The 25,114-nt window shown below is 40.4% G+C and overlaps 2 protein-coding genes across 6 annotated transcripts; one reads left to right on the top strand and one right to left on the bottom strand.

Moving 5' to 3' along the window:
• Window positions 1-498: 498 nt before the first annotated feature.
• Window positions 499-7,180, top strand: synm (synemin, intermediate filament protein). The gene is made up of 4 exons (XM_028586441.1): window positions 499-1,460; window positions 2,650-2,774; window positions 4,125-4,204; window positions 4,846-7,180. The coding sequence occupies exons 1-4, from the start codon at window positions 663-665 to the stop codon at window positions 6,924-6,926; spliced, it is 3,084 nt and encodes a 1,027-aa protein (XP_028442242.1). The 5' UTR covers window positions 499-662; the 3' UTR covers window positions 6,927-7,180.
• A 1,731-nt stretch (window positions 7,181-8,911) lies between these two features.
• On the bottom strand, window positions 8,912-20,025 carry ttc23 (tetratricopeptide repeat domain 23). Of its 5 annotated transcripts, none has more exons than XM_028586008.1 (11): window positions 19,963-20,025; window positions 18,935-19,112; window positions 17,747-17,870; window positions 17,215-17,371; window positions 16,989-17,114; window positions 12,396-12,567; window positions 12,138-12,243; window positions 11,669-11,796; window positions 11,281-11,430; window positions 9,494-9,576; window positions 8,912-9,392 (listed from the first exon to the last, which is right to left on the bottom strand). In XM_028586008.1, the coding sequence occupies exons 2-11, from the start codon at window positions 19,097-19,099 to the stop codon at window positions 9,278-9,280; spliced, it is 1,326 nt and encodes a 441-aa protein (XP_028441809.1). In that variant the 5' UTR covers window positions 19,100-19,112; window positions 19,963-20,025; the 3' UTR covers window positions 8,912-9,277. The 5 variants fall into 5 exon arrangements, with proteins under 5 accessions (XP_028441809.1, XP_028441807.1, XP_028441810.1 ...); XM_028586006.1 differs by lacking the exon at window positions 19,963-20,025 and adding an exon at window positions 19,399-19,948; XM_028586009.1 differs by lacking the exon at window positions 19,963-20,025 and adding an exon at window positions 19,399-19,948 and having other exon boundaries at window positions 18,935-19,050.
• Window positions 20,026-25,114: the final 5,089 nt, after the last annotated feature.

The raw sequence follows: 25,114 nt of genomic DNA, 5'->3' as shown, positions 1-25,114 counted from the left end.
GCCATTTTAAAAAAAACTTTTTATTCATTTACTCATATTTACTTTATACAAATAGGCAATACTAATACTTTATAGGCTACATTAAATTATTATTATAATAATAATTTAAAAATAGGTGTTTTTATTTTTTACAATGTAAGAAAATGCAGTTTCAAAACTAAATATGAATAAAAATGGCAAAACAGAGACAAAAAATATTTTATTATATTTATATGACATTTCAGTAAACGTAGCAACAAACAGCAACTATAGACTAGCCTACAAGACCAACATGTCGACCCATTAACGTTTTAATTTAATTTGTATAATTACGCACTTTTTTCCTCATTTTAAAATTAATTTTACTGCATTTTCAGCATCTAGCTTTAGTTTTTAATTTAGAGTCCCACAGTTGTTTTCTTTGTGAGATTAGGGGGATAATATTTCAGACAGCACTTAAACGCAGCATCACATCTGCCAGGGACGCGCTTGGGGCGATCCTGTGAGGCAGGAGCCGCCCTCCTCCTGCTGCACTTGTCAAAGGGCACTGATCGCAAATTACATCCCAGTCGTGGCAACAGACGCACACACGCAAATAACACCGGGACACCTTGTCTCCTAGAGTATAGCGAATATACAGACAGGACATTTTTTAAACTCACTTTTTCTAATTAGATGCCACTATGTTGCCTTTCAAGAGAACTTTTGAAAGCGAGAAACACCAGCTGCAGGAGCTCAACGGCAGACTTGTCCAGTATCTTTCCAGAACCAAGCAGCTGGAGCAGGAAAATGCGCATCTTATTACTGAAATAAATAAACTCAGACAAGCGAAGACGGCGGAATGGGAGCCGAAGTACACGGGAGAGATGCGGGATCTGAGGAGAATGGTGGAGCAGCTGTCGTTTGAAAAGTCCCAGGCGGAGATGGAGAGGGAGAAGCTATGGCGGGAGTTGCAGATGGTCCAGTCTCTGTGCAGCGAGCAGACGGGGGTGTGCAGAGACATCAGTGGCGAGCTAAAGAGCTACGAGAAGGAGCTTCACCACGCTCACAAGACCAATGGTGAACTCCAGCAGCGTTTATTTCAACTAGAGAACGAGCGTAAACGCTTAGATGATGCGCACAGACGAGAAAAGGAGCATCTCCGGCGCCAGGTGGAGTCCCGGATGGTACCCATCATCACGCAAACTTATCGCGGGCCTCCGGCGGCCACCATGGAAGAGGTGCAAGAGTATGCCCGCGGTCTGTCCGAGGGATGGATTGAGACCTTTGAAATGTACCAGCTGAAGGTGGAAGAGATGGAGCAGTCGATTAAAGCGGACCAGGCGAGGTTGAGTGATCTGCAGAGGGAGAAGATGATGTATGCCTCAGAGTTGGACAAATTACGCGCAGACGCGGAAAAACAAGGTCAGATTCAATTCCACCTTGAAGAACAACTGATGCAGATGCAGGAGACATATCGGGTGGACTTCAGTGAATATCAGGTGAGGAAAAGTCCATTTTAGGCCAACAAGAGTAGGACAGCCCCGATATATATTTCAGAGAGACTGAAGGGAAGCCAGATATAACGAGATGTATTTTTATTTAAGAAGTCCCAAAAATACATATTGTAAATATGATACAATCTTCAAAACATACAGGCAGAATAATATCCCCTTTATCACACTATAAGCCATGAGAGAGGGGGGCTACTCCCTCTTGTCCCTGCCACACCCACTTAAAGGCACTGATGCAGCTGTCAGAGGCTGCTACAAATGATTAAACTAAATGATTAAACTAAATGATTATTATAATCATCATCACAATCTAGGCTGACATTTCTAACAGGATTATATATGTAAAACGTACACATGCAATAGATGTTGATTCTGAAATTAATGTAACTAGCCTACATAATGACATTACCGTCATAAAGTGGTGCCTGACATGTTTGTGTTCCCTTAACTGTCAAAAGCACAGGATCTTGCGTGCAAGATTTGACCTCAGTGTAAAAGGATTGAATAGCTTGAGTAGCTAACATACGTTCTACCTCTCCAGTACTTTATAGCTGCTAGATTACACCAGCCACTTAAACCAATTAGCTGTCAGACTGACAAATCCTTATTAGCCTCCTAAAGATGGAGCCCGAAACAGGTCAGTCCATTACTAATGACTGTAGGGATGTTCACAGTAGGGATGTGTAGGGATGTTCACAATAACACATTTCTCACAGTTACAGTAACATTTAGAAGTGAGCATGACATCTGTCGAAGGATGTCAGATGTTATTGGAACAGGTTCATGCACAAATGACAGAAGCAGTCAGGGTCAGGATTAAGTGGTCCACACGATTAGTGCAGTCTGTTAGTGGGATCAGACTTGATTTTGACAAGTGTTCAGCCAGTTGGCCATCTTTCTGCATTAGAAGTCAACACAAATAAGAGGTGGGGATTCAAAACAGGAAAAAAAAATTAAAAAAACACAGATTTGCAAAGTAAAACAACACTAAAGGCTGCAGTGAAATAAAATGTGGTCACACACTTTGGTGGTTAACAAGAATTATTACAGTATGTTCAGTTAAATTGCAGGGATCAACAAAAAAAAAATATAATACCCAATGCACATATTGCAGACTTTAATTAAACTCTGTGCAAAGTGAAAACTTGTTTTTTTGTTGTTGTTTTTTCCCCTCCAGATGATTATTCAGAAGCTGGAGCACGATAGGAATATGATGGCTGATGCTATTGCAGATAAGATGCGAGAGCATCAGCACCTTCTCCAGGTTAAGATGAATCTGGGCAATGAGGTGGCTGCATACAGGTGATGAGCTTATTTATTTTGTCAGCTGTCCAATCAAAACAGATTTTCTTTTCTTTGAGTAAAATAGACCTTTTCACAGGAGACATTTTGACCTGTCATAGCACAAAAAGCACAGGTGTTACTAATAATATTAGGGATGGCTGCATTCCATTCAAGTGTCCCAGTAAGCCATGGCAGTGTGACAGGATCCTGAAACAGAAACAGCTAAATGGAATTCAACCCTCTTTTAATTCTTTCATTTAATGATTTACTCCTGTTTACTCCTACTGTGGCATGTCCAAATGTCCAAATTTTCTCTACACTTTTTGTGTAGGTTATTTAATTGTTACCCTGGTTCGAGAAGTATGATATAGCCAGTACACTCAGATTTTTCTGGCGCTTTTTGTGAATGAAGAAAGTCGGCTGAAATTCAAAAAGGTACATCCTCTCTTTTCAGTGATATTTCCATGCTTTCAAGATGAGATTACTGTTCACACCAGCCCCCCACTGCCTGAAGCTTTCATATCCTGTAATAATAACATGGCATGTCTAGTCTTTACACAGGGTCACATTCTAACAGACTATTTTTACTCAAAGTTATTTATAAAGCACTTAATAAACATACTGTATTTTCATGTTTGAAGGTACAATATCCAGTTTTCTTATCAGCTAGCCTTGTAACATCATAACCTCTTACCTCATACCCCAGGACATCTTTACGGTCTTCAACACTTGAAGTTTTAGAGGGATACTAAAATTGTATTAAGCCAATTCCCAGGAAGTCTGTGTCTGTGTCTCTATATGGCACATTATCTGCTGGCACCTCTGGTTTGTTTTGAATTTTTGGAATAGACAGAATGTTTCGCCAGAGACGTGGCAGCGGCATGTGTTATTGTGTGTCACGAGTCAGCTTTTGCTTTGAGATTCGTAGGGAAGCGTGGACCGCCCTGCGTTGTAACTTTTATTTTTAGGTCAGTCTTTGGGAAGATAGTCTCCGGAGAGGTTGTTCCTTTTTGAGGCACGTTGGGTTGCTGTTGTATGTTTGTTGAAGCATGGCCAAGGAAAGGTGAGCTGCTAAAGCTAAATATTACGAGGTCTTTATTACATGACACTGGCTTGTTATGTTTTGATTATTACCACCCTATATGGCCAGGTCCTGGGTCTAACCATCTTGTAAGCCTGTTGCGTTTAGTTCGAGGGGGTTGAGATGGCAGAGCTGAATAATTTTCACCGTCTTGTGAGGTATTTGTCTTTGCCCTTTTTTTTTCTATATATGGTAAAAATAATTATGTTGAAATAGGAGGATAACCAGTGATTTATAATGACTTATTTGTCGTGGTCTCAAATATATTTTGTCTCCCGTTTGTTCAGGGCTCTCCTGGAAGGTGAGAGAGTGGATCTGCAAGATGCTCATAGGAGGGGGACTCAACATCAAAGAGAAAGAATAATAGGTACTGTGTTTGAAATTATTTAATTAAGCTTAGCGTTAGTTCATGCAGGACACGGAAGTCATGCGCCCACTGATTGAATTATCGTTCCTATCAGACACACACCAATCACAGACATTCTCACATTAAGGCGGCCCTTTTAAATACGACTCCCTCCTCACTGGTCCCTGCTACACTGACGCTGCTTCACTCACTGCTGCTGGCAACCTTTTGCCTCCACCTTCTTTGTTCAGAGTCCTAATATGACTCAAAGTTTAAAATGGTTTTCAATGTCTTTCTTTTGGCTCACTATTTTTCTTTTTTTTTTACCCAGGGTGGTTTCTGCATGGTGCTCCCTGTTTCAGCTTAGCATGCTGCTTGGCTGGTCCAGGGAGCATTATCAAGCATAACTGTATTTCCATTTGTTGATAAATTGTTAAATCTCACTAGAGTACATTGTAAAACTAGTTTGAATGAAATAGTTTGAAATGTTGGCAAATATGCTTATTTGCCTTCTTGGCAAGAGTTAGATGAGAAGATCAATGTCAGTGGTATCGATCTTTTCATCTCTTGCAAAGAAAGCGAATAAGCTTATTTACCAAAATGTCAAACTATTCCTTTAAGTATCTACTTAAATATTCATGCTTATTAATTCTCTGCTTCAGATATAAGGTTGCCTGCCCAGCCCTACACTCCAAGAGCGCCCACCCTTACCCCCAGAAAACATATGGATATCAGGTACACGCCGCTGACTTCAAACCTGAGAAGATCCCCTGTGCCTCCCTCTGGGTCCATAAGTCCCTCTAGGATCATTCCTATTTCAGTTGCAGGCAGAGCTCGGCATCAAAGTCCTGCATCCAGAAGGGACATGATCTCATTCTCCAAAGCTCAGACTGCCGCCTCTGCCCCTGCTACCACCACCACCGCCTCCACCACCACTGCCACTGCCAAAGCTAAACAAACCGGCCAGAGTGAATACCAAATAAGACAACATGTACAGAAAACAGCAGCAGAGGAGAAAACTGTGAAAATCAAACCGGTCTCTCAGGTAGAGAACCAAGTCAGTCCCATCGAGTCCTCCACTGCTGAGACTAAAGCAGTGAGAGTGGTGTCACCACCAATGATGAGCCTGAGCAGGAAAACTGAGACCGAAAGCAAAAAGCAAGTGTCCGATGAAAAAGAGAATGATAATGTTTATGGAGAGGAGTTCAAAGAAAAAGAGAAAACAGAGCACACATTGGCCCCATGTGAGAATAAGATGTTAGACTCGGTGTCTGTAGACGATATCATCGAAAAAGCGATGAGACCAGCAGGTTTGGGAGCTAAGGTTTGCTCCTCGGGAGAATCAAAGGTAAGATATCATGTGGAGAAAACTGAGCAGGAGGATGGAACGACTAAGACGCAGATTGTGTTGGAGTCCAAAGTGGAGGAAGAGCTGGATTTTTCGGACGACTTTGCACTGGATGAACTACTGAGTCAAGGGGTTAAGAAGGTGTCACTGCAAGACATCGAGGACACAGCAACAGGGACCATGATCAAGACCCTGCTAAGTGGCCTGCAGGGAAGCGAGAACTTTGAAAATAAGTCTGTCAATGTGGAAATCATTGAGGAACCGATGGAGTCTTACAGTGATGAGGAACTTGAGGTCGAGCAGAAGTCCAGATCTAGTTTTTATGAGCCCTCCTCAACTTATTTCCAAATTGAGGAGCTAGAAAATGTCCCTGATGGTGCTCAAGTTCAGATGAGTGACGGTGATGCCGTGAAAACCTCCATGACAGATACAGATCATTGCAAGGGTGGATCTGTACGAGTTCAAGAGGTTTCGAGAGAGAGTCAATCTTCATATTTCTCCCATGACCAAGAGCCTGACAAGTATTTTGTCTCCACTCCAGATGATAATCTTTCTGAATCCGAGGAGGGTGGTGGCATCACCTCATATGGCCATTATGGTATCGTAGATGACCTGTCAGATGAGAGGTATTATCAAGATGAAGGTCTTCTCTCGAAAAGAGTGATTGTAGAGGAAAGCGATGAATACAAGTTTATGTCAGGGGATCACTCGTTTGTAAAAGAGAGTTTCCCAGAGTGCATCATTGAAGAAGAGGTTCGCGTCTCCCCTGTAGTGCAGGAGTCAATGCTCGAGTTCCTGAGAGAGGACTCTTTGGAGCCCAAAGAGCAGCTGAAGGGAGCTCTAGAGAAGCTACAAAGCTCAGTGTCGGGTCCACTGAGGGAGGAGTTGGCTTTCCTCACAAAAATGGGTAGCGAAGGTTCACCGAATATGGCTGTCAATGTAAAAAAAATGCAACATACAAGTGACAACGGCACCATGACTATAGTTGCAGAGATGAACGTCTCTCAAAGTCTGGAAGACTCTGGGCTGCTGGAGGCAGGAGATGAACTATCAGAAGAGCAGATCATGGCATCTCTCAGATCATCTAACCTAGGGCTGGAGAAAGCCTTCCAGGGTGGGGCAGGAGGGGGATACAGCTTCAGAGTCACCAAAGAAGAGGATAGTGCGTATGGTGAAGAGTTTGGAGGCCTCACGGACGAAGGAGTGTTTGAAATCACAGAGAAAGACGTAAAACTGGGGCCATCAGAAAAGTCTGTCACCTTCCAGATGGAAGTACAGGGCAGCCATGCTGAGGCCTCAGAGCAAGAGCTTCAGTCTCACAGCTTGGAAGCCCCGGTGAAGATTTCTCAAGAGAAAAGAGTTGCAACAGTTTACCTTGAAAGCCCGACAGATTAAGAAAGAATTTGGTCAGAAATATTTTAAACTGAGTGCTTGCTTATTTGTTGAAGTGCACAAAACAGAGGTTGCCTGGCAGTCCACACACATGGCATTAACGCTGTTTGACAATGTAATAATGCTAAAAGCTTTGCAGTAAAACATCAAATATGTAATTGATTTTGGTGCTTTCTTTTACAGTACCTACTTAAAGGTGCAGTAGGTAAGACTTATAAAACTAACTTCCTATCATATTTGCTGAAACTAACCCTATGTTCCAGTAGAACTACATAAAGCAGGTAATACAAATAAAAATCCAGCTCCTCTGGCACCACCTGCAGCCTGTAGTGCGATTTGCAAAAATCCACAGCTCCCTGTTCAGATGTATCAATCAGGGCCAGGTACCTACTGCACCTTTAAGAGCTTGTCACCTAAAACGTGGTGTACCTTGCATGATTCAAGCAAAATTCAGTTATTTAGTTAAAATTACCAGATTAAACACATAAGATAATGTATTAATTGTGGCAGTTCTACTATTAGAAATACTGAGGGCTAACTTAATATGGGCTAGTTTAAGTTTAGGATTGTAACATCTACATATTGTAGCAAATTTGTATGTGTTAACCTTTTTACAGCTTGCAGTTAATCTTTAAATAGGTTTGTTTATTCCCTCTAGATTTCTCTATTTTTGTACTAACCTGTGGTGTTCATCTTAAACAGGCCATTCTGCAGTTTACAACACCCCATCACATCATGTGTCTGCCATGTTGTTGAATATATTGCAAGCCAACATATAACAGTTAAGAGTTATGAGGTGCTGTGAACTGTTTGCAGATTGGGGCTTTAATTTTTCTTTTGACTTGGGCACTGCTGCCAAATGGAATGGTTTTAGTACATACTGCATTGTGGAACACAGGAGTTTATTTAAAGCAGTAGTCAGTGCTGTGTACAGAATATAGTGACGCTTGGATCTGAGGACAGTATAGTGAGAGTGGAAAAAAAGATGGTAAGTGGTCTTAAGTTTTCAATGCTAAAATGAAAGTGTAGTGCAAGTGTAGCACTTAAAAGTGGTTAGGTAATTTACAAAATGTTCAGATTATTTGACTTTTACCAACTAGATTTCACAACTAATGCCATATAACACATTTTGATTAATTAGAAAAAAAGAATTGCCTAGTATACAACCAAAGCCAGGTTACATGGTCAATGTAATGTTTGTAAAATGTGTATCTTTACCATACGTTTCTAACTTCCTAAAAGCGAACATTATAATCTGAACATGTGAGTAAGAAGCTGAGTATTCAAAATGGTAAATTATAGCACTTAGAACACCAAAAAGGGGTTGTAAGTAAGATGAAAGAATGAAAACAAGAACAAGAATTTTAATGAATTAAAAAGGATTCAGTGATAATGTTGCTAAAGAAAATATAATCACATCTAGTTTTGATGTACAGTATGTCTTGTCTGGATAATTGTTGCTTGTAGACATTTGTTGGTTATCACAGTGTTGGCTTGAAGGATTCACCTTTGCTCTCAAACATGAGTGTGTCCATGACAGTGACTATTTTTGGATCATCAGCTTAGTGGCACTGACTGTTCATTAGGGTTTGTTGTGTTGTGTACACGTTGCAGAGGCTGAAATGGCCCACTATGATTACAGTCTGGTTACACGTCTTGCACATTTTGTCTAAGTGGTTGCAAAATTTACACTATGTAACTATTAAGTAATATCTTCACAGATTGGCTCCTTGGCATTATCATGTTAAAGAAATATTTAGAAATGCAATGTTTAGCGTGAATGCCATGCTTTTATAAATACGTTCATTCTTGAAACTCTACTAAATGAAACCTCAATTAAAAAGTCTTGTTGCTTTTAAGTGCCCAGATACAGCATATGTTCATACGTTCATCTGGATACCATGTGCCATTTCATAGCATCAAAACAAATGTGTACATCAGCATACAAAAATATATTGATGTAAAAAGAATGTTTTATGAGTCAAATGTTCAAGAAGTGTTGATAAGATAGTCCAACACCATTGCTTTTATTGACATAATGATTTATATTGAACACATGGCATTATTGCTTTGGATAAAAAAAAAAAAAGTTCCAGCCCTTATTTGGAAACTGATTCATATCTTAACACAATTAAAACCTATTGTTGGTATGTTTTCTGAGTGTGAGTATTTCTTCAAAGTGAACTTATATCAACTAATGCACTAAGTGACACACATACATGTAATGCCAGTGGACATGACTAGTGCGATTGAAGCTAATTTTCAGCAGTGGTAGCTGCCTGGATTATCTAACAGACAGACAAACTTCTTAAAAAAAAAAAAAAAAAGCAAGATTCTTGTACTGACAAAACATTTTAAGAGTCAGACATTGAGTTTCCATCATTGCTACTGGAAGGTACAACTGAAAGTGTGTGACGTTTTGTTTTCCTTATACCTTGCCTCTGTTGTTTCTCAGCTACCTCTGGGGCCCTGCAAAACATACATTACATGGTCTCATTACTGATTTTATCACCAGGAGAATCAAATGTCTTAATATATAAAGTACAGTTTAATTAGTTCAGCAGATTTACCGTGCCAGCATGTCCACAGCTTTTTGTGTAGCTTTTGTCGTCTTGTGCTGAGGACCATACAACAAACTCTGGATCTCCATGCACTAAAATTTAAAATATAAAAAAAAAAATAACAGCAGAGTTAGTGCTCAGTGGAAGATGAGATGTGCAACCTATACTCAAAGGGGAATAAACACTTCCTAGCAACATGTGAATGCACTAAACATCCCAAAATAACCACTGTTGCAAACCAAGGTTAAGATAACACCTGTGCTGACCACTCGGAGTGTCAGGTCAACAAGGGGGATTCTGCTAGATTTATTACAAGCACTCCAAATCAACAACCCAGGAATCTGAGGTAGTTAACTCAACACATTTAAGATGCAGCCTGAGTCATTTTCCACTCTATATTTAGTTTGGTCCAATCAAATGAGAGGAATGAGCAAAGACTGCTTAGCTATATGACATGACAAACCGAAAAAAAAAATTCTAAACTTTTAACCAAAAACACATGTTTATGACAACACAGCGTGCACACACATACAGTTATGCAATGGACATGATAAAAGCCTGCCTGCTCATTTCTGCAAGCGCCATAAATAAGATGTGGAGAACTTTGTTAAAAGTCGAGAAAGAGGGAGCGAAAAGTTTCCCTCTTCAATAGGGAAAGTAAAACGCTCGGTAATCTGGAACAGATCCATTTGGCGTGCTGGATGTTTTCACTGTTGCTAAGGTTGATGTAATGGAAGGCCTTCTTTTTCAGCAACACTACAGAAGAAGGGGGAAAGTGGCAAGTCTGTGTGTGCCATTGTTCTCCATGTTTTTTTTAGTAGATCATATGTTCTGTATCTACTGTATGAGCCAGGTTTCCTTTGGAAAAAGTTCCTCAATCAGAGTGCAGATGGTGTCACACTGACAGGAAGAAAAAAATATCTCCTGACATATCTTCTCTGTGTCAGAGTACTTCAGAAAGGTTACTAGTGGGACGTGCTGTAGAGAGAGAGTGCCCTGATGTACCCTGTCAGTTCAGAGGGGGACTTGGACCCCCTCTGCCCTTAGATGTCATAACAAACAACATAGCAACCGGGCTTCTTTACTTACAGGCATGTCATTACTAGTATAAAGAAACCCCCATGTACTGGTGTATTTTAGTATGTTTGATGCTCATATGGCAATGTGCAGTCATACTGTATGTGTATAACAAAAACGCTCATTACATAAGGAAATAAGTAAAACAGTAACAGTTATAGAGGAGGAACATGGTCAACATACTTAAAAGGTTGCTATTTTTTCAATGCATGTGTGCTGAAAGACATAGGAATGTCACTTTTGTTTCAAAGGACATAATGGCATGCCTCACTAATTGGGGTCGGTGTCCCTTTAATTGACAGCAGTTAGCACACTGACATTCTCCTTCCAAAGTTGTGTTGCCCATCTGTCAGGCTCCGTCCAGACTGAGGAAACACAAAGTCACTCTCTGTGATAGTTTACACCAGGGAGGGCAGCTCTGCACACTGCGCCCTTCCAAGATTAGCATGCAACTCTGATAGCACTGAGCTTTAGGGAGGATGGTGGAAATAGCTCATCTCAATATGTCAGGGACTCTTTGTGTGTATATTTTGAACTGGCCTCTCAATGGTGTAGATGGACACACCCGCTGACCCCTGGCCTTTTATTAAACCCTCCCAAATACTTTGGCAGAGACAATGTCATGTTCTATTCTGTCCACCATTTTATGATACGTATTTACAGATTGTAGCCAAGACAAACATTAGTTGTCCTGTTTGTGTTCTGTAACTTGTTATTACCTTTGTCATGGTCCTGTGGGCCTGCTTCACCCTGCCCTCACTCATCTCCATACTTCCTATCAGCTGAAGGGTGTCGGCTACCTCAGCACTCAGGTCACCGAAAGTAGAACTCTTAGTTGCGAGAGAAGCTCTCTGGATTTCCACACATCTCTGCAATGGTACATTGAAAATAGGTAAATCATAGTTTGCCTTCAGTAGTGAGAGCCATACCCGGGTTAGCAGGTGGAATAAATGACAATCACAAACTCTGAGGGTGTTTCCATGGAGCAAAAATATGATGTCTAAGATACTCTGGAAGAAATCACTGTAGTGGCATTGTCTCACTATTATTACAGGTGTATATATTTGTAAGTGTGTGTGTGTGTGTGTGTGTGTGTGTGTGTGTAACCTCTTTGTGGCCACTGAGGAGGAGGAAACGACAGAAATCATCCTGGGCTGCGAGAAAAGCTGGATCCTGTGGACCTACAGAGTTTTTGTATGCACTCAGACTCTGCTCAAAGTAGTGACCTGCAGAGTCTACACCAGCATGGGGAAAACACATACATGACGCATGTTAACTAACACTGCTATTGCTTAAACGTAGTATACTGCTGCTGAATTATTATGGTATACAGTCACACTCATTTTCTTAGTTTTCATAGCTACCATGGAGCATACATTGGCCTTGAGATAGTTGACATGGGTGAATCATACTGACATGACTGGACTTGAATGTCTTCAAAGAGACTACTATAAGTCTGGTTTCCATAACTCAATCTTAAAGTATTTCACATATAGAAAGACAATGGGAGATTCAAACCCTAATTAACCCCTTGTTGCATATCGCTCAGGCCTAGCCTGTGACTGAATAAACTCACCATTGTGATGGGGCTCTGCTGCAGCAGAAAGGATGAGGGCCAGGCTGTGGGAGATCTGAGCCCCCTCTAGCTCCTCTGGGCTGTGACTCATAGCAATGGCATGAGCCTAGCAGAAACACCCACGTGAAATAAGAGATCACATATCACCAAATAAGAGGTGCGGGAACATTACCTAACAACAAAGCCTGGCACCGTCTCAAGAAGCCCACATGTGTTTATAAACAGTATGTTGTGCAGTGTGAGTGATATGCCCCTTGCCTTGGAGAGATGCTCTATGGCTTGGTCCAAATGACCTCTGTCCTGTTCAATGGCGGCCATGTCCCTATAGACCGAAGAGGTCTTCTCTGGCTGACCACAGTCCTTCAGCCGTTGCAGAGACTTCTCACACTGGCTTAAGGCCTCCTCTGGTCTGTTCTGTCTCCTAAAGACCCTAAAGAGCAGAAGGGACAGACAAATGGAGAGACTGTCAGAGACGGAAAGACAAACACAAAGACAGCAACCAGTTCAGCCCACTCTATAAAGCATCAAAGCAGAGTAATGATTAGAGAGCGTACACTTCAAGTAGTTTGTCTGCATCCCTCTGTTTGCTCTGCTGAAGTATATTTAAGCAATACACTGCAACAAAAATGCTATAGAATACTCTTCATTTAGAGTATTAACAGAGTACAATATATACCCATAAGCCTGCTACGTTTTACATTACAGAAGTAACTGCTTGGTCTCTAGCCAAACCCTGACCCTGCAGAGTGGTGAAGGCTTTTGGCTGATGGCTGCAGTTGTAGTGCAGACTATAATAGGGAAAGCTTGCACACTGCCCTTTTAATTGTTTTTGGTTGCATCCTTTCACGAGTTGCTAACTGTCTCCTCTGGGACTGAAGGTTAACACTGCTCCTAACCCCCTCACTTTAAACACAGCCTCTCAGGCTCTGATGAATAACTCCTGCAGTGTGTTCAAACTCTCATTCTAAAAAGGTGTTTAAATAAGGGGGCTACTCTTTTGCAGTCTCAGTAGAAATCCCCATAGCAAGGATGAATATCTACCTCAGAGTTCTATATTTATAACAATTTGTCAACCATCTGTACATGTGTTGTTGGCTACCAAGTGCTTAGGCTTCATGTTTTGCTCATGCACACAACAGTCGGTCTTTGCTCTTTTAAAAGACAGTCAATTCCTTTCATACTGTACTATGAGGTTGCTTGGGCTTCTACAGAGCAACAGGGTGGGAGAGTGGGGAGAGGGGATGAGACGATGGCTATAATAACCACTGCAAGGACTCTGGATCCCATCAGGATACTCCATCTACTCCAAACCATCTAATGGACTCTCAATTGAATTCAGCTGTCCAGCTGAGGGGGTGGCCTTTCTCACTGCTATACAATCTACAGTATATCTACATTGTTGTCAGAGAGCAGAACAGGAATCCCCTTCTCACATCCACACTGTGCAGAGTATAGTTGTATGTGGTTATCTGAATGACAATTCCCTTACCTACAGAACGCTGTAGGTTTGATTTAAGGTTTTATCCAACATGCCTTCCAGTACATACAGTATACTTTAGCTGGGGCAGCCTGCGTGGGAACCTAAAGTCTAAGCTAGACCGTATTATGTCATGCTCACATCCCAGGACCATATGAATCTGGGTATTCATTGCTCAGTGGTTAAATGTCAGCAGTACAGGTTACAAAAACACTGATTGTTCATTACTTTGAATTTTCACATGAATCCAAGATTATCCTAACATACTGTGATGGATAGTAAGAGTGCAATAAGTGTTCATGAGGCAGGACTTCAGGTCCTTTTAGGGCATGGCTGAAGCAGAGCTACATTCCAGCATGGCTTGAGTCCTGCCATTCTGCCTGCATGGACAAACAGAGACAATACCCCTCTATCCTCTCATTCACTCTGCATCCTTACGCACTTCCTGGCAGGACGGTAATATGCCACATCCCACTGAAATCAACTAAGAGTCCGCAGGGCAGGGAATTAATATAATTAAGGATTTGTAGATGTGTTGCCAAGCAAGCCACATAGCCCTCTTTTGTAAATGTTCCCAGAACATAGTTGACGTAAGTTTGCTCTGGGCTTTCACTCGGAAAACGATACAGTAAGGCCAAGCCAAAGTGAAAACAGAGGGGCAGAAACACAACAGCTCGCTCCAGCAAATCTGTGTGGTGCTTTAAACTGATGGCATTGTGATTGATGAGGCTTTTTATTGTGCCTCAGGTAGATGTGGGTCAAAGACTATGGAGAAGAACACTAAACTACCTGTTTAGTCTTTGGGTAGTGACTCTCAATCATGGCCATTTACGACTAAATCCCTACCGGTTTTAATTCACCCAACTAATCAGAGACAATTTTACATCTGGAATAAGAGCTACCTTTTTGGAAGGAATACGAGCAGACACTGGATCCCAAGCATTAGAATACCTCTGGAGTTTGGCCAACAGTTGCCATGCTGTGTGTTTAAGCTATGTCCAGTCAATAGCCTACATATACAATAAGGATAAGCGAACGGGGCCATTGATTACCTCAACAGCACATACTCAAGATAATATTTGCACATTGGTGAATTCAATGTATTTTTTCAATTAATATGATACATGAACGTGATAATTAAGGGTGGAGAGATTGTGGAAGAGTTTCCATTAATTCATCATTTAACTGGAGGAAAGTTATGAAATACATTCTAAAATGTTTTAATTAAATAAAATCTGTCAACTAAGATGTAGATTTATGACAGCAACAGTTATAAAGAAGTGAAGAAAAGAAACGATCATAGCAGCCATGGCCAAGTCTGAGAATATGAGAACACACACAAAACTGATTTATTGACCTAACAACAAATATCCATCTGGCTGATCATTACTAATTTAATCTGTAATTATGTGTGCTTTCCCTTGTTTTTGTCATAACTTTGAGCTGGTTCATGACAACACCTTGAGTGGGAATCTAAAACCGGGCAGAATTTTTGGACCAGGATCTATAAGAGAGCTGAGCTTACTTTATTGTTGCAGGTTTTGGTGGGAACATTCCCCTCCATCACAACAGTGCTGACTGACAGAGCTTTAGAAGCATGCCAAATTCTTAGTCATCACCTAACAAAAGAGATTTAGCAAGCTTACACACCAGCCAGAGTCTGCACATTTTTTCAATTACACACATCATGTCAACAAACTCTGACTCTCTAAAACAGACCAAGATGGCGTCACTTACAAATACCTATCAGTGTAGCTCACGTCAGCTGCTTCTTTACTGTAGATGCTGCACGAGCATTGCTCGTATTTACCCTGCAACAGGATTTTTAAAACATTGGGTCCTACGTTTATTTACCTTAGATTACCTGTAAAATGGGGTCCCCTGTTAAAACATTGTCACCCAACTACCATCTTTGCTTAAATACTCATGTTTCCTAACTAAAACTAAGAAAAACGTTTAAAGAACTGATCCAAGGCGCCTGGGTAGCTCACCTGGTAGAGCGCGCCCATATACAGAGGCTTAGTCCTCCATGCAGCAGCCGTGGGTTCAATTCCGACCTGCAGCCCTTTGCTGCGTGTCATTCCTACTCTCTCTCCCCTTTCAAGTCTAAACTGTCCTGTTGAAAATAAAGGCCTAAAATACCTCAAAAAAAAGAAGAAAAAAAAGAACTGATCCAAATTAGTATAGGTCAGCTTTGTAACACAAACATTGTGAGGTTTGTCAAATGTTTTTATGGAGACGAGCCTGTATTTTTTTGTTTTGACAAAATGTTTATGCTACAAGCACTCATGTGGAAATTATACATTTCACATACAAGGATTAACAGGATCCAAATTAACATAAATACATTTGTGGGGTGATCTCAACCCAGGTAAGACTATACTTTATTTCCTGGTTGTGCTTCTAATTTCACCCACAGTGATCTAAACTATGAGAAGTGGCTGCTATTTTTATATTGCCAGGCCACACATCTGACTCTCCTACACTTGATGTCTGTGCTTGGTGTCTCCACCATGATCCACTAAGTCTTTAATCTTTTCCTGAGCATATAGTACTGCCCTTGGAACCTCTGTTGTCAATACCACCACCAGGTTAAACATGCACAGTGTAAAATGGTAGACATAAATCAATAATATGGAAATAGTACAATGTGTGACGTAAACAAAGCAGCTGACACTTAACAGAGAATTAAAGAACTTCACAATATCTCAAGGACCAGACTGCAAAGGCAAGTGAGGGGAGTTTATAATTAAGGAGGGAGTCAAAGCTAGAGAAAAAAAGGGAAACATGCAGAACGCATATGGAGAAAAGGGAGAAATGCTTTTAAAAAGAGGAGAAAAGCCTCTCTCCCATCTGTGCCTCTGCTTGAGCAGTGACTGTATGAGTGGACATGCAGAAATCCCACCCAGCAGGTCTGTAAGCATCATTACAGCACACCCACGCCGAGTGCTGAGCGGACTGGACAACCACAAGGTTGGAAATCCTGATTTGTTAAGCTGTTGTTTGTAAGAGAACATTAAATAATGATGTTTTTACTGGCATCACCAAGTTAGCAAAAACCCCTCCACTCAGAAAAACATGTGAAGGTAGGGTTAGGGTTAGATTTTATGTGAATTTGCTAGAATATATCGCCATCTTGTGGCCAAACTTAAATGCAAGATAACCTACTGCTTTTGAAATTAGTAGAGTTTGAGAAAAACAAATATTATTTAGTTATAATAACAATAGTTGAAAATGTAAAATTCAGGCTATATGGCGCAAAAAGTTATTTGGCTCAGCTGCTATTACTATAGGCTGCAAATATTTATATATTTCTCCCAATATATCTACTATGTACTGCTGCAGCTAAAAACATTGTTTTTGCACTACTGAACCTGGATAGACCAGTGGAGATTTCCAGCGCAGTCTTCATCTTCTCTTCCTGGTTGATGCCACCATGTTGATGAAGCTCCTCAAGAACATGTTCTGCCTCCAGAAAAGAGGATTCGGCTTCCTCAAGAGTTGAAAAGAGTCAAGGAATTGTACAGCTTGTTATTTGAGTGGATTTCAGTTCTTGTTCAATCCCATACATTATTGTAAAATATATCATTGCAAGGATATTTGGATGTAAGCAGCGAAGCGCCTCCCTGTGTGAGGTGTACGTTCAGTAGACACATGAGAACCTCGAGATTTTCACCTCTGCAGGAGGAGATGGAGGGGCAGAAAGGCAGCAGCTCTCTGGCCAGAGCCGAGTGCTCCTGGGCCTGCAGTCCCCAGCCTGAGGCGACATAGAACAATCACTGAGAGTTTAAATTAAACAGTATGCATCTCATCATTATCCTCAGTTAATATTTTCCCTAGGTGGCCATTATTGGGGCAAAGAGCAAAGTAAAACCACATAAAAAAATGATTACTGTAGTAGCTAATCACTATAAAGCATGGGCAGCTACATGGATTGATCTTACACTTTTTTAACACCTCTTTCAAGAGGTAAAACAGTAGGTTCCTCAATTGTAGGTGCATCACTCAAAGACTGCCATATGGATTGTGGAGGCCCATCTGTTTTAAGTGACAACTTTTTGAAAATCAATTTCATAATATGCAGTTAGAAATTACAATGTACTCACAGAATTTTATTTCTTTTTTAAATTACCTTTGAACTGAAAATATGCTTTAGCCAGTCTGGCATGTGCCTGGGCTAGTTTCAGATGTCCATCCCCATGCACCAGCCTAGTCAGAGCCACACAACGCACCAGGTCCTGGATGCAAGCATCAAACTGAGCAGATACAGTAAACAAGTGGCAGTATTATCTTGATAGCCCACAGTACCATGCACACACATCAATAACACCTCTGTGTTACAGCTTAGATTCACTAATTTAAATCATTCACCTGCGAGTGAAAACATTATGTTCAAACTTGAGAAAATGTATCTCTAATGTGAGGTGTGTACAGCTGAAACGATAAGTCAATTTATTGATTAATCGACCAATGTAAAATAAATCAGCTACAAATTGGATTACAATTGATTGTTTAATAAGTCATTTATCAAGTAGAAATAGCAAGCATTCACTGGTTCCAGCTTCTTGGGTATGAGGATTTACTGCTGGTCTATGTTATATATCACTGTCACGTGAATATCTTTTGGGTTTTCCCTGTTGGACAGATAAAACAAGTTACCTGAAGAAATCATTTTTGACTATTGGAAATTGTGATGGAAATTTTTTACTATTCTCTGACATTTTATAGACATAATCAATTTGTTGAAAAAATATTCAAGACTTATCAATTAAGTGCCTTTATTTGCACATAAGTATCCTATTTTGGGTTTTTTGGAGTATCCGGTTACATGTTGCACATGTAAATATCTTATCCTGGTTTCAGAAACCGGATACTGTAAGACCTTATCCTGGGTTTCGACCACCTGGAGTAAGCTACTCAGATAGAATACTCTGCTGGTAAAGAAAGTAGGGACTGAGATGCTGGAGAATCATAACACACCTGCACACAGATAATCAGAAACACCCAGATGCTGTTATGATCATGTATAAAGGGATGAGTAATCAGGTCTCTCTTGTTCTATGTAAACAGCATATCCCAAATAGGATCCAAACCAGGATAAGACTCAAAACCAGGATGCCAGGATGTTGTCATTAATAATTATTTGTTGCAACCTTGGCGTGCATTCCGCTTGTATAAAATATGGTATAGATTAATGAATATCTGCCCTGTAAAAAGTCTCCAGGAAAAGTTGTGAATAAGAAAGCATATCTTCTGTGCACAACTAACTGAAAAAACAATGTAATATGAATGTGTTAGTGCAACCCTATACTGTACCCACCTCTTTGATGTCTTCACGGGCCTGAGCCTGGCTGTCAAAGTGTTTGAGCTTTTCTTTAGGTGCCATCCTCATAAATTCCTTTTTAGCATATCCGGTTTGTAAGGGACTCAACACATCTGAGGAACAGGGAGGAGATGCATTCATGCCCCTGTTGGTGCATCCCATGCTTTCAGGGGATCTACAAGTTTGGTCAAAAAAAGATGTCAACACATTTTTGGAAAGGTGAATGTACATTTGAAGAAAATACTTTGCAACGTTGTCTGGACTGCTAGCGGGCTCCTGAAAACCTAAAAGGTTGACTTAACAGATTAGCTGTTAGCGATAAGTCAACCATTCATTCTAATGTTCTGTTCGGTGGGATAACCATCAACATCTAGCTAGGTAGTTAATGTTAAGTTACCTTGACTGGTCCACGGGTTAAATAAATGTTAGTAACGTTAGCTAGCTAAGAATAAATCACTTACTCAGCCGGCGGAGACTCGGAGGAACTGGGTCGTGTTTTTGTCATTGCGAGTTCATCAGCCATTCTCTTTAATTTTACAAACCATCGATGACAGCTCGTGGATGTAACTTTAACCACGCCATAAGCGTTTGTGTTCTTTACGTTTTTGTTTCCGTGGTTACACTGCGCTAGTGCGCTTGCTAGCGTCTGTTGATGCGGTTTCAGTTGCTGTGCCTACCTTACGCTATGGTACCTAAAATGCAACTCTAAAACTAAAAGCACGTCACTTACAGCCATAGATATATGACTTGCAGCTAGTGGGCTGTCGTTACGGGACTGAACTAGAGTATCCATAACTATAAAAGCACGGAGAACATCGAAAAGCCTTTCCTGGAGGAACACTGGTACATTCGCAGGAAGGAAGTCGCGTGCATTCAAGAACTGCGCTGTTCTTAAAAAAACAACAACAATTTAGATGGCTTTAAAGTGTGATTAATGACAACAAATGTTCGACTTAAACCGAGACAAAAGCTGAAAATACGCCTTTTATTTTTAGGTAGGTAACGTTAGATACACTAGGCTATACCATTATAGTTTAAAATGGAAAGTGAACTGCGTAACTGCTCCTCCTGGCCTCATGGGCTGGGCTGGCCCCACAATTTGGGATCACAAAAGCGTGTGAAGGACCTTAAAGGGATTATAGAATGATATAGGGTATTACACAATGTTCGTTATGGTCTCCTAATGGGGTATGTAACATTGGTTGGGCTGAAAATGGCCTGGTTGATATTTTATTGGCCCTTATGCATCCCTGTGTTTTGGCCCTATTTGTAACAAGAGCTTTTCTTCCAAATATGGTATGGTCATCAATATTTAGATTGATTGATCGCTGATTAGGGGCCTTATAAGCCATTATAGGCAGGTCATTAGGGCCTGTCTTGTGTCAAAATCTTTCAAGAGCTATGTTTTTTAAAGTTTTTGTTCCCATATGTTGCGAATTTCTTAATTAATTTGTGTTGATTAAATTACTACATAGTATACTTGGTAGTATTCCATAATGCACAGGGTTAACATGGGCTCATCATCTTATTATTTGCCCCAGGTGTCTTTAACAGCAGATAGAAATATCCTTGAAGTTAGAAGATTTTATAAGAGTATTGTACAAATGTAAGAACTTTTATCATATTTTTAACCTATTAATTGTAGTATTCTAATCTCTCCACAAGATGTCACTATAGAAGCACGATCGTAACAGTCCTAGATATACTTTATGTTTAACAGTTGTGCTCAAGAGAGTATTATAATATTGTTGTGCTCTTTTAAGAAGTAATGGCTGGGATTTTGGCCTCTCCTAAGGGCATGCACACTTTAAAGTGTTGAACTGGCCATAGTTAATCCCAGGACTGTTATTCTTTTTTTCAGTATTATCCAAACCATTTATTTAATGTTTTATCAGACCTCTCAGGATGTTGCTTATTTTTAGCTAACCATAATTTTTTCACCTACACATGCCAACAGTCTGAAAAATAGTAAAAGATGAACGTCATTTTTCCTGGCAAGTATTTTATTATGCCATATAATCAAAAGCATCATCATGATAGAAGAAAGACATGCATCACTGTCAGTCAGTCAAAACCATCGTGGATAGAATCTAGGACAATACATTATCTGTATCCTTATTGGTCAATATACTGTATGGTAGTGACAACACTGATCTTAAAATTGTTCAAAGTCAGCTGGTAATAGCTCATTAGATTTAATGGGGGGGAGGGGGTGGGGGCTAAATGGACTGAAGTCCTGGCAGCGCACGGGTGGAGAGGTGCCACTCAGATGAAATGGTAAACAACGAACCTGAAAGATGTTCCTCTATGTTTTGCAGCCTTTTGGAAAGCAGCACATTTTCCTACAGTGTTTTCTAATTGGTTGTTGTTCTCTGAAGCTACACTGCCATAAGAGCGATTTGCTGACGGGCTCTGTATCTATCCAAATCTCCTGCAAATAAACAGATTAAATCTTTTACATAGCAACATGCTTCCCCCTCTATTTACGTATTTATAATGTGCATGCAATTTTGTAGGATTATAGATCTGAAGGGTTAGGTTTAGGGTTTAAAAATACATATAAGGAATACCTGTGTTCCACATTATTCTGTACTTTTATATACATACATGCTATATGCCAATAGTGAGAAGAGGAAATGTACATTTCCTTGTGAAAATATCCTTTCTTACATCAGCGCCCAAAAGCCATGCCAAATAAACAAGAAGTAACGTCTCTGTGGCTGCTTTGAGAAATTGGTCTCCGGAGAGAGCTTTCTAGGTGAATTTATTCTGTATCGGGCTGGCAGTATGTGTACTGTCACCACTTTTAAACTCGGGGCAGGGCACATTTTGTGTGCACGACTGCCTAAGATAACTTCTTCTGGCTCCTTGGGATGGCTGCTGCCGGTTGATTCTGGCAGGCCATGAGACAACCCGTTTATTTGTTTGTTTGTCCCGTGAGTTTTTGGCTGGCTGTTCAGGGCTCTGTTTGGCCCTGGTCCCTGTTGGGCTTCTATTTCTGAAACCCAAGTGGCTCTTAATGAAGCTGGTAGGGTTGGCATGGGCCCTCAGCAAACCCAGGCCTGATCAGACCCTTCTTCTTCTGCCTTGGCAGCCACACTCCATTTGCTCCCTCTGGCTTCCTAATTTAGTAACGGTGGGTAAAAATATGTGCTAACGAACAAGGTCTGGTATGTCAGGCTGGCGTCCAGAGAAGAGGGAGACAGGGGAGGGGGGTGAGGAGAGGACTGTGTGTGTGTGTGTGTGTGTGTGTGTGTGTGTGTGTGTGTGTGTGTGTGTGTGTGTGTGTGTGTGTGTGTGTGTGTGTGTGTGTGTGTGTGTGTGTGTGTTTGTGTGTGTGTGTGCGCTGTTTTCACAGCAGGCATCTAGTGACAGGCGTAGAGTCACTCTGACCCCTCTGACATCTGTGTGTTTGCATGTATGTGTAGACGTTCGAGGGAGCGAGTAGGGTTGGAGGGTGAGCACTTAACATTTCTCACCCTTGCCAAACTCCATTCAAACACTTCTAATCATTCTTCTGTTTTATTCCAACCACACTGTACGACAAGATAAACCTATGGTATACGGTGCAAATGGACAAATTATTGCTTTGTACATTAATATGCTACAGTCTATGTGTTTTACATACTGTCTGTAGTTTTTGCTTAAGGAGGCTAGCACCTGTAAGCATGGACATTTTACCATTATGTAGAATGGGCAGACAAACTGAGCAAAAATTTTGAAACACTTTTATATCAACTGTTGTTTTTAGAGTGAACTTTGGCTGGTGTATATCCTCCTTTGTCTTTTTTATCTCTCATTTTATTCACCAGGATGTCCCCTCCAGTTTATGACCTCTCTGCTACTTACTTTTAAGAAAAGAGCTGCAGGGAATCCAGACCATAATCCACATATAAACTATGACACCTCAGTGAACATTTTGAGTTTTATGCATATGGTTTTGAGCTGATGTATTGCTCCCTGCAGTTATTTCTGTTCTGTTTAGCATCTGTGAGAGCTTACTAGATCCATCAGGTAACCCTTTTACATGTGCGCTACAGAGCTTCCTGGTTCAACTCTATGTATGCTGTACGTTTAGCTACAAACCATGCAGGCAGCGGAAGAAAAACATGTTTTTAATGTTATGTTTACCCTATACACCTCAGACTTTCAAAGTTCTCCATTTTCCATGGACCTGTTCCAACAAACATTAACAGTGAATAACTTTGTTGAGGCCATTTCAGTGAAAGACACGGGAGAAGTGGTGCCAGTAAACTGTCTTATAATCATATAATGGCTAAAAATATTTTATTCAGAAAAATGTTTGCTTCCTAAAATGCTTATTTGTTTGTTTATTTGTGTTATCCTTATTTGAAATTATACCAAAGAGTAAGCCCTTAAAAAAACAATGCAATGTGATGGTAATAAGAGCTTTTAATTCTTTGTTTCGTAGATTAGAGCACCCACTGCCCGAGCCTTTCCTTGCAATTACTCCATTTTCATCTGTCAAGACACTCGACCATAGAAATCTGCCCTTAAGCACTTTAGCACTTGCCCTTTTCTGTTCACAGTTTAAGAGGCTTGTGGCAACCTTGTCAACTCCACTTGTAAACCCAAAGCATTAGATGAAAACAGAAAATGTCTGTCCATGTCTGTTGGAAAGCAGCAGCAGCAGAAACTCTATTTACAGACAGGATAACAGCTGCTCTTACTGTACCTTTTAGTTGAATTATCACAAAAAAAGTAATCACATGATTAGTCACAAAAACTGTGTCTTGCAACTACTTGCACACATAGTTTAGTGGTCACAGACAGGCTAGGTAACAAACCACACTGTCCAACTGTGTTATTTTTCGTCTTTGATCTAATCGTCATGCATCATTATTTTTCATCATCATGAGTTTAAAGCCATATACATAATGTGTTCATTTTGTTTTAGTTTCAATATGAGTATCAATAATATATTAGAAAATAGCATACATTTGTGAAACAGTCTCTTTGGAACTATTATAGCAGTTTCATAAAGAGATCATTTGTTTGTTTGATTGTTCCCACTTAGTAGTAGGCAAATAAGGCAGTAGAGACCAGATATTATTATGTCTTAATGAACAACTTTACCCAGCGAAATGCTTTACCTGTCAACACAGGAACATGTTTGAGTCTTGCATAACAAGAAAATAATTTACGGATCCACTTCTCAGATAAATAAACAAGCGCTGCCCCTTTTTGGAGTAGTTTTTGCTTGTTAGATATGTCACAGTTATTGTTAAAACCACAAACTAGCACCTCACTTTATACAGCTGTCCCCACTTCCTGTTAACCCACAGACACCTACCCTCAGCAATGAACATCAGCCCCTGTCATAACAAATAGGCTAGTAGGAACTGATAGAGTAGACAGTACAGGCCCGTAGCCAGCCTAGTGAAAGAGGGGGGAAGGGTTCTTTTTTCAAAAGTGGACCTTTTTGCAATTTTCCCTCAATTTGTATTTAATAATGAGGTTTACATACTTAATTTTGATGTCCTTGGCCTAACAGATTTTGCTCTGAGTGCATAAAGTTAGTTGGCATGGGTTGTTGATACATTAGACGTTAGATTGTTACCACTTAACACATTCACAGAAGTGGTGCTTTTAACAAGATCAGTTTTGGGGGGGTCTGTCTACGGTCCTGCAGTATTTCATGTGATATATTTTTTATATAGTCTATTATTTAAAAAAAAAAAAAAAGAAGCTTCTTATCCCAGCTACTGGAGCAGTTCAGGAGTTAATAAAGTATGAGGCTCTCTGATATTCCTGTTTTGTCTTTGAGAACAATGTAGTGCATTTATTTTTGACTGAAACCTGAAATTTGGTAAAAACTGGCACAATTCTATAGCTGTTAAATTGCATGAGTGGTTTACCACTTTAACAGAGTTATCCTATTCTGACTCATAGCAAATATGCCAATGTCTTCACAGCTGCTACATTTCAGATAAAGCATGTTATTCACACATAGAATAAGAAATGTGTCTCAGTACCGTAATCAAAGTATTTGTGCAAGTAATGCCGCTGTAAAGAAGTAGAAACAAAGCCAGGCACTTAAGCCAGGCACCCCTTCCTTTGAAACTGACTGAAGCTGTCCAAAGAAAAGACATGATAGTCGCAGTACGATAAGATAAGCTCTCCTTCCATTCAGCAGCATCGTTCCATGCCAGTGCT

This window comes from Perca flavescens, chromosome 8, assembly GCF_004354835.1.
Source record: "Perca flavescens isolate YP-PL-M2 chromosome 8, PFLA_1.0, whole genome shotgun sequence".
Lineage (NCBI taxonomy): Eukaryota > Metazoa > Chordata > Actinopteri > Perciformes > Percidae > Perca > Perca flavescens.
This window is presented reverse-complemented; position numbering and strand designations above follow the sequence as displayed.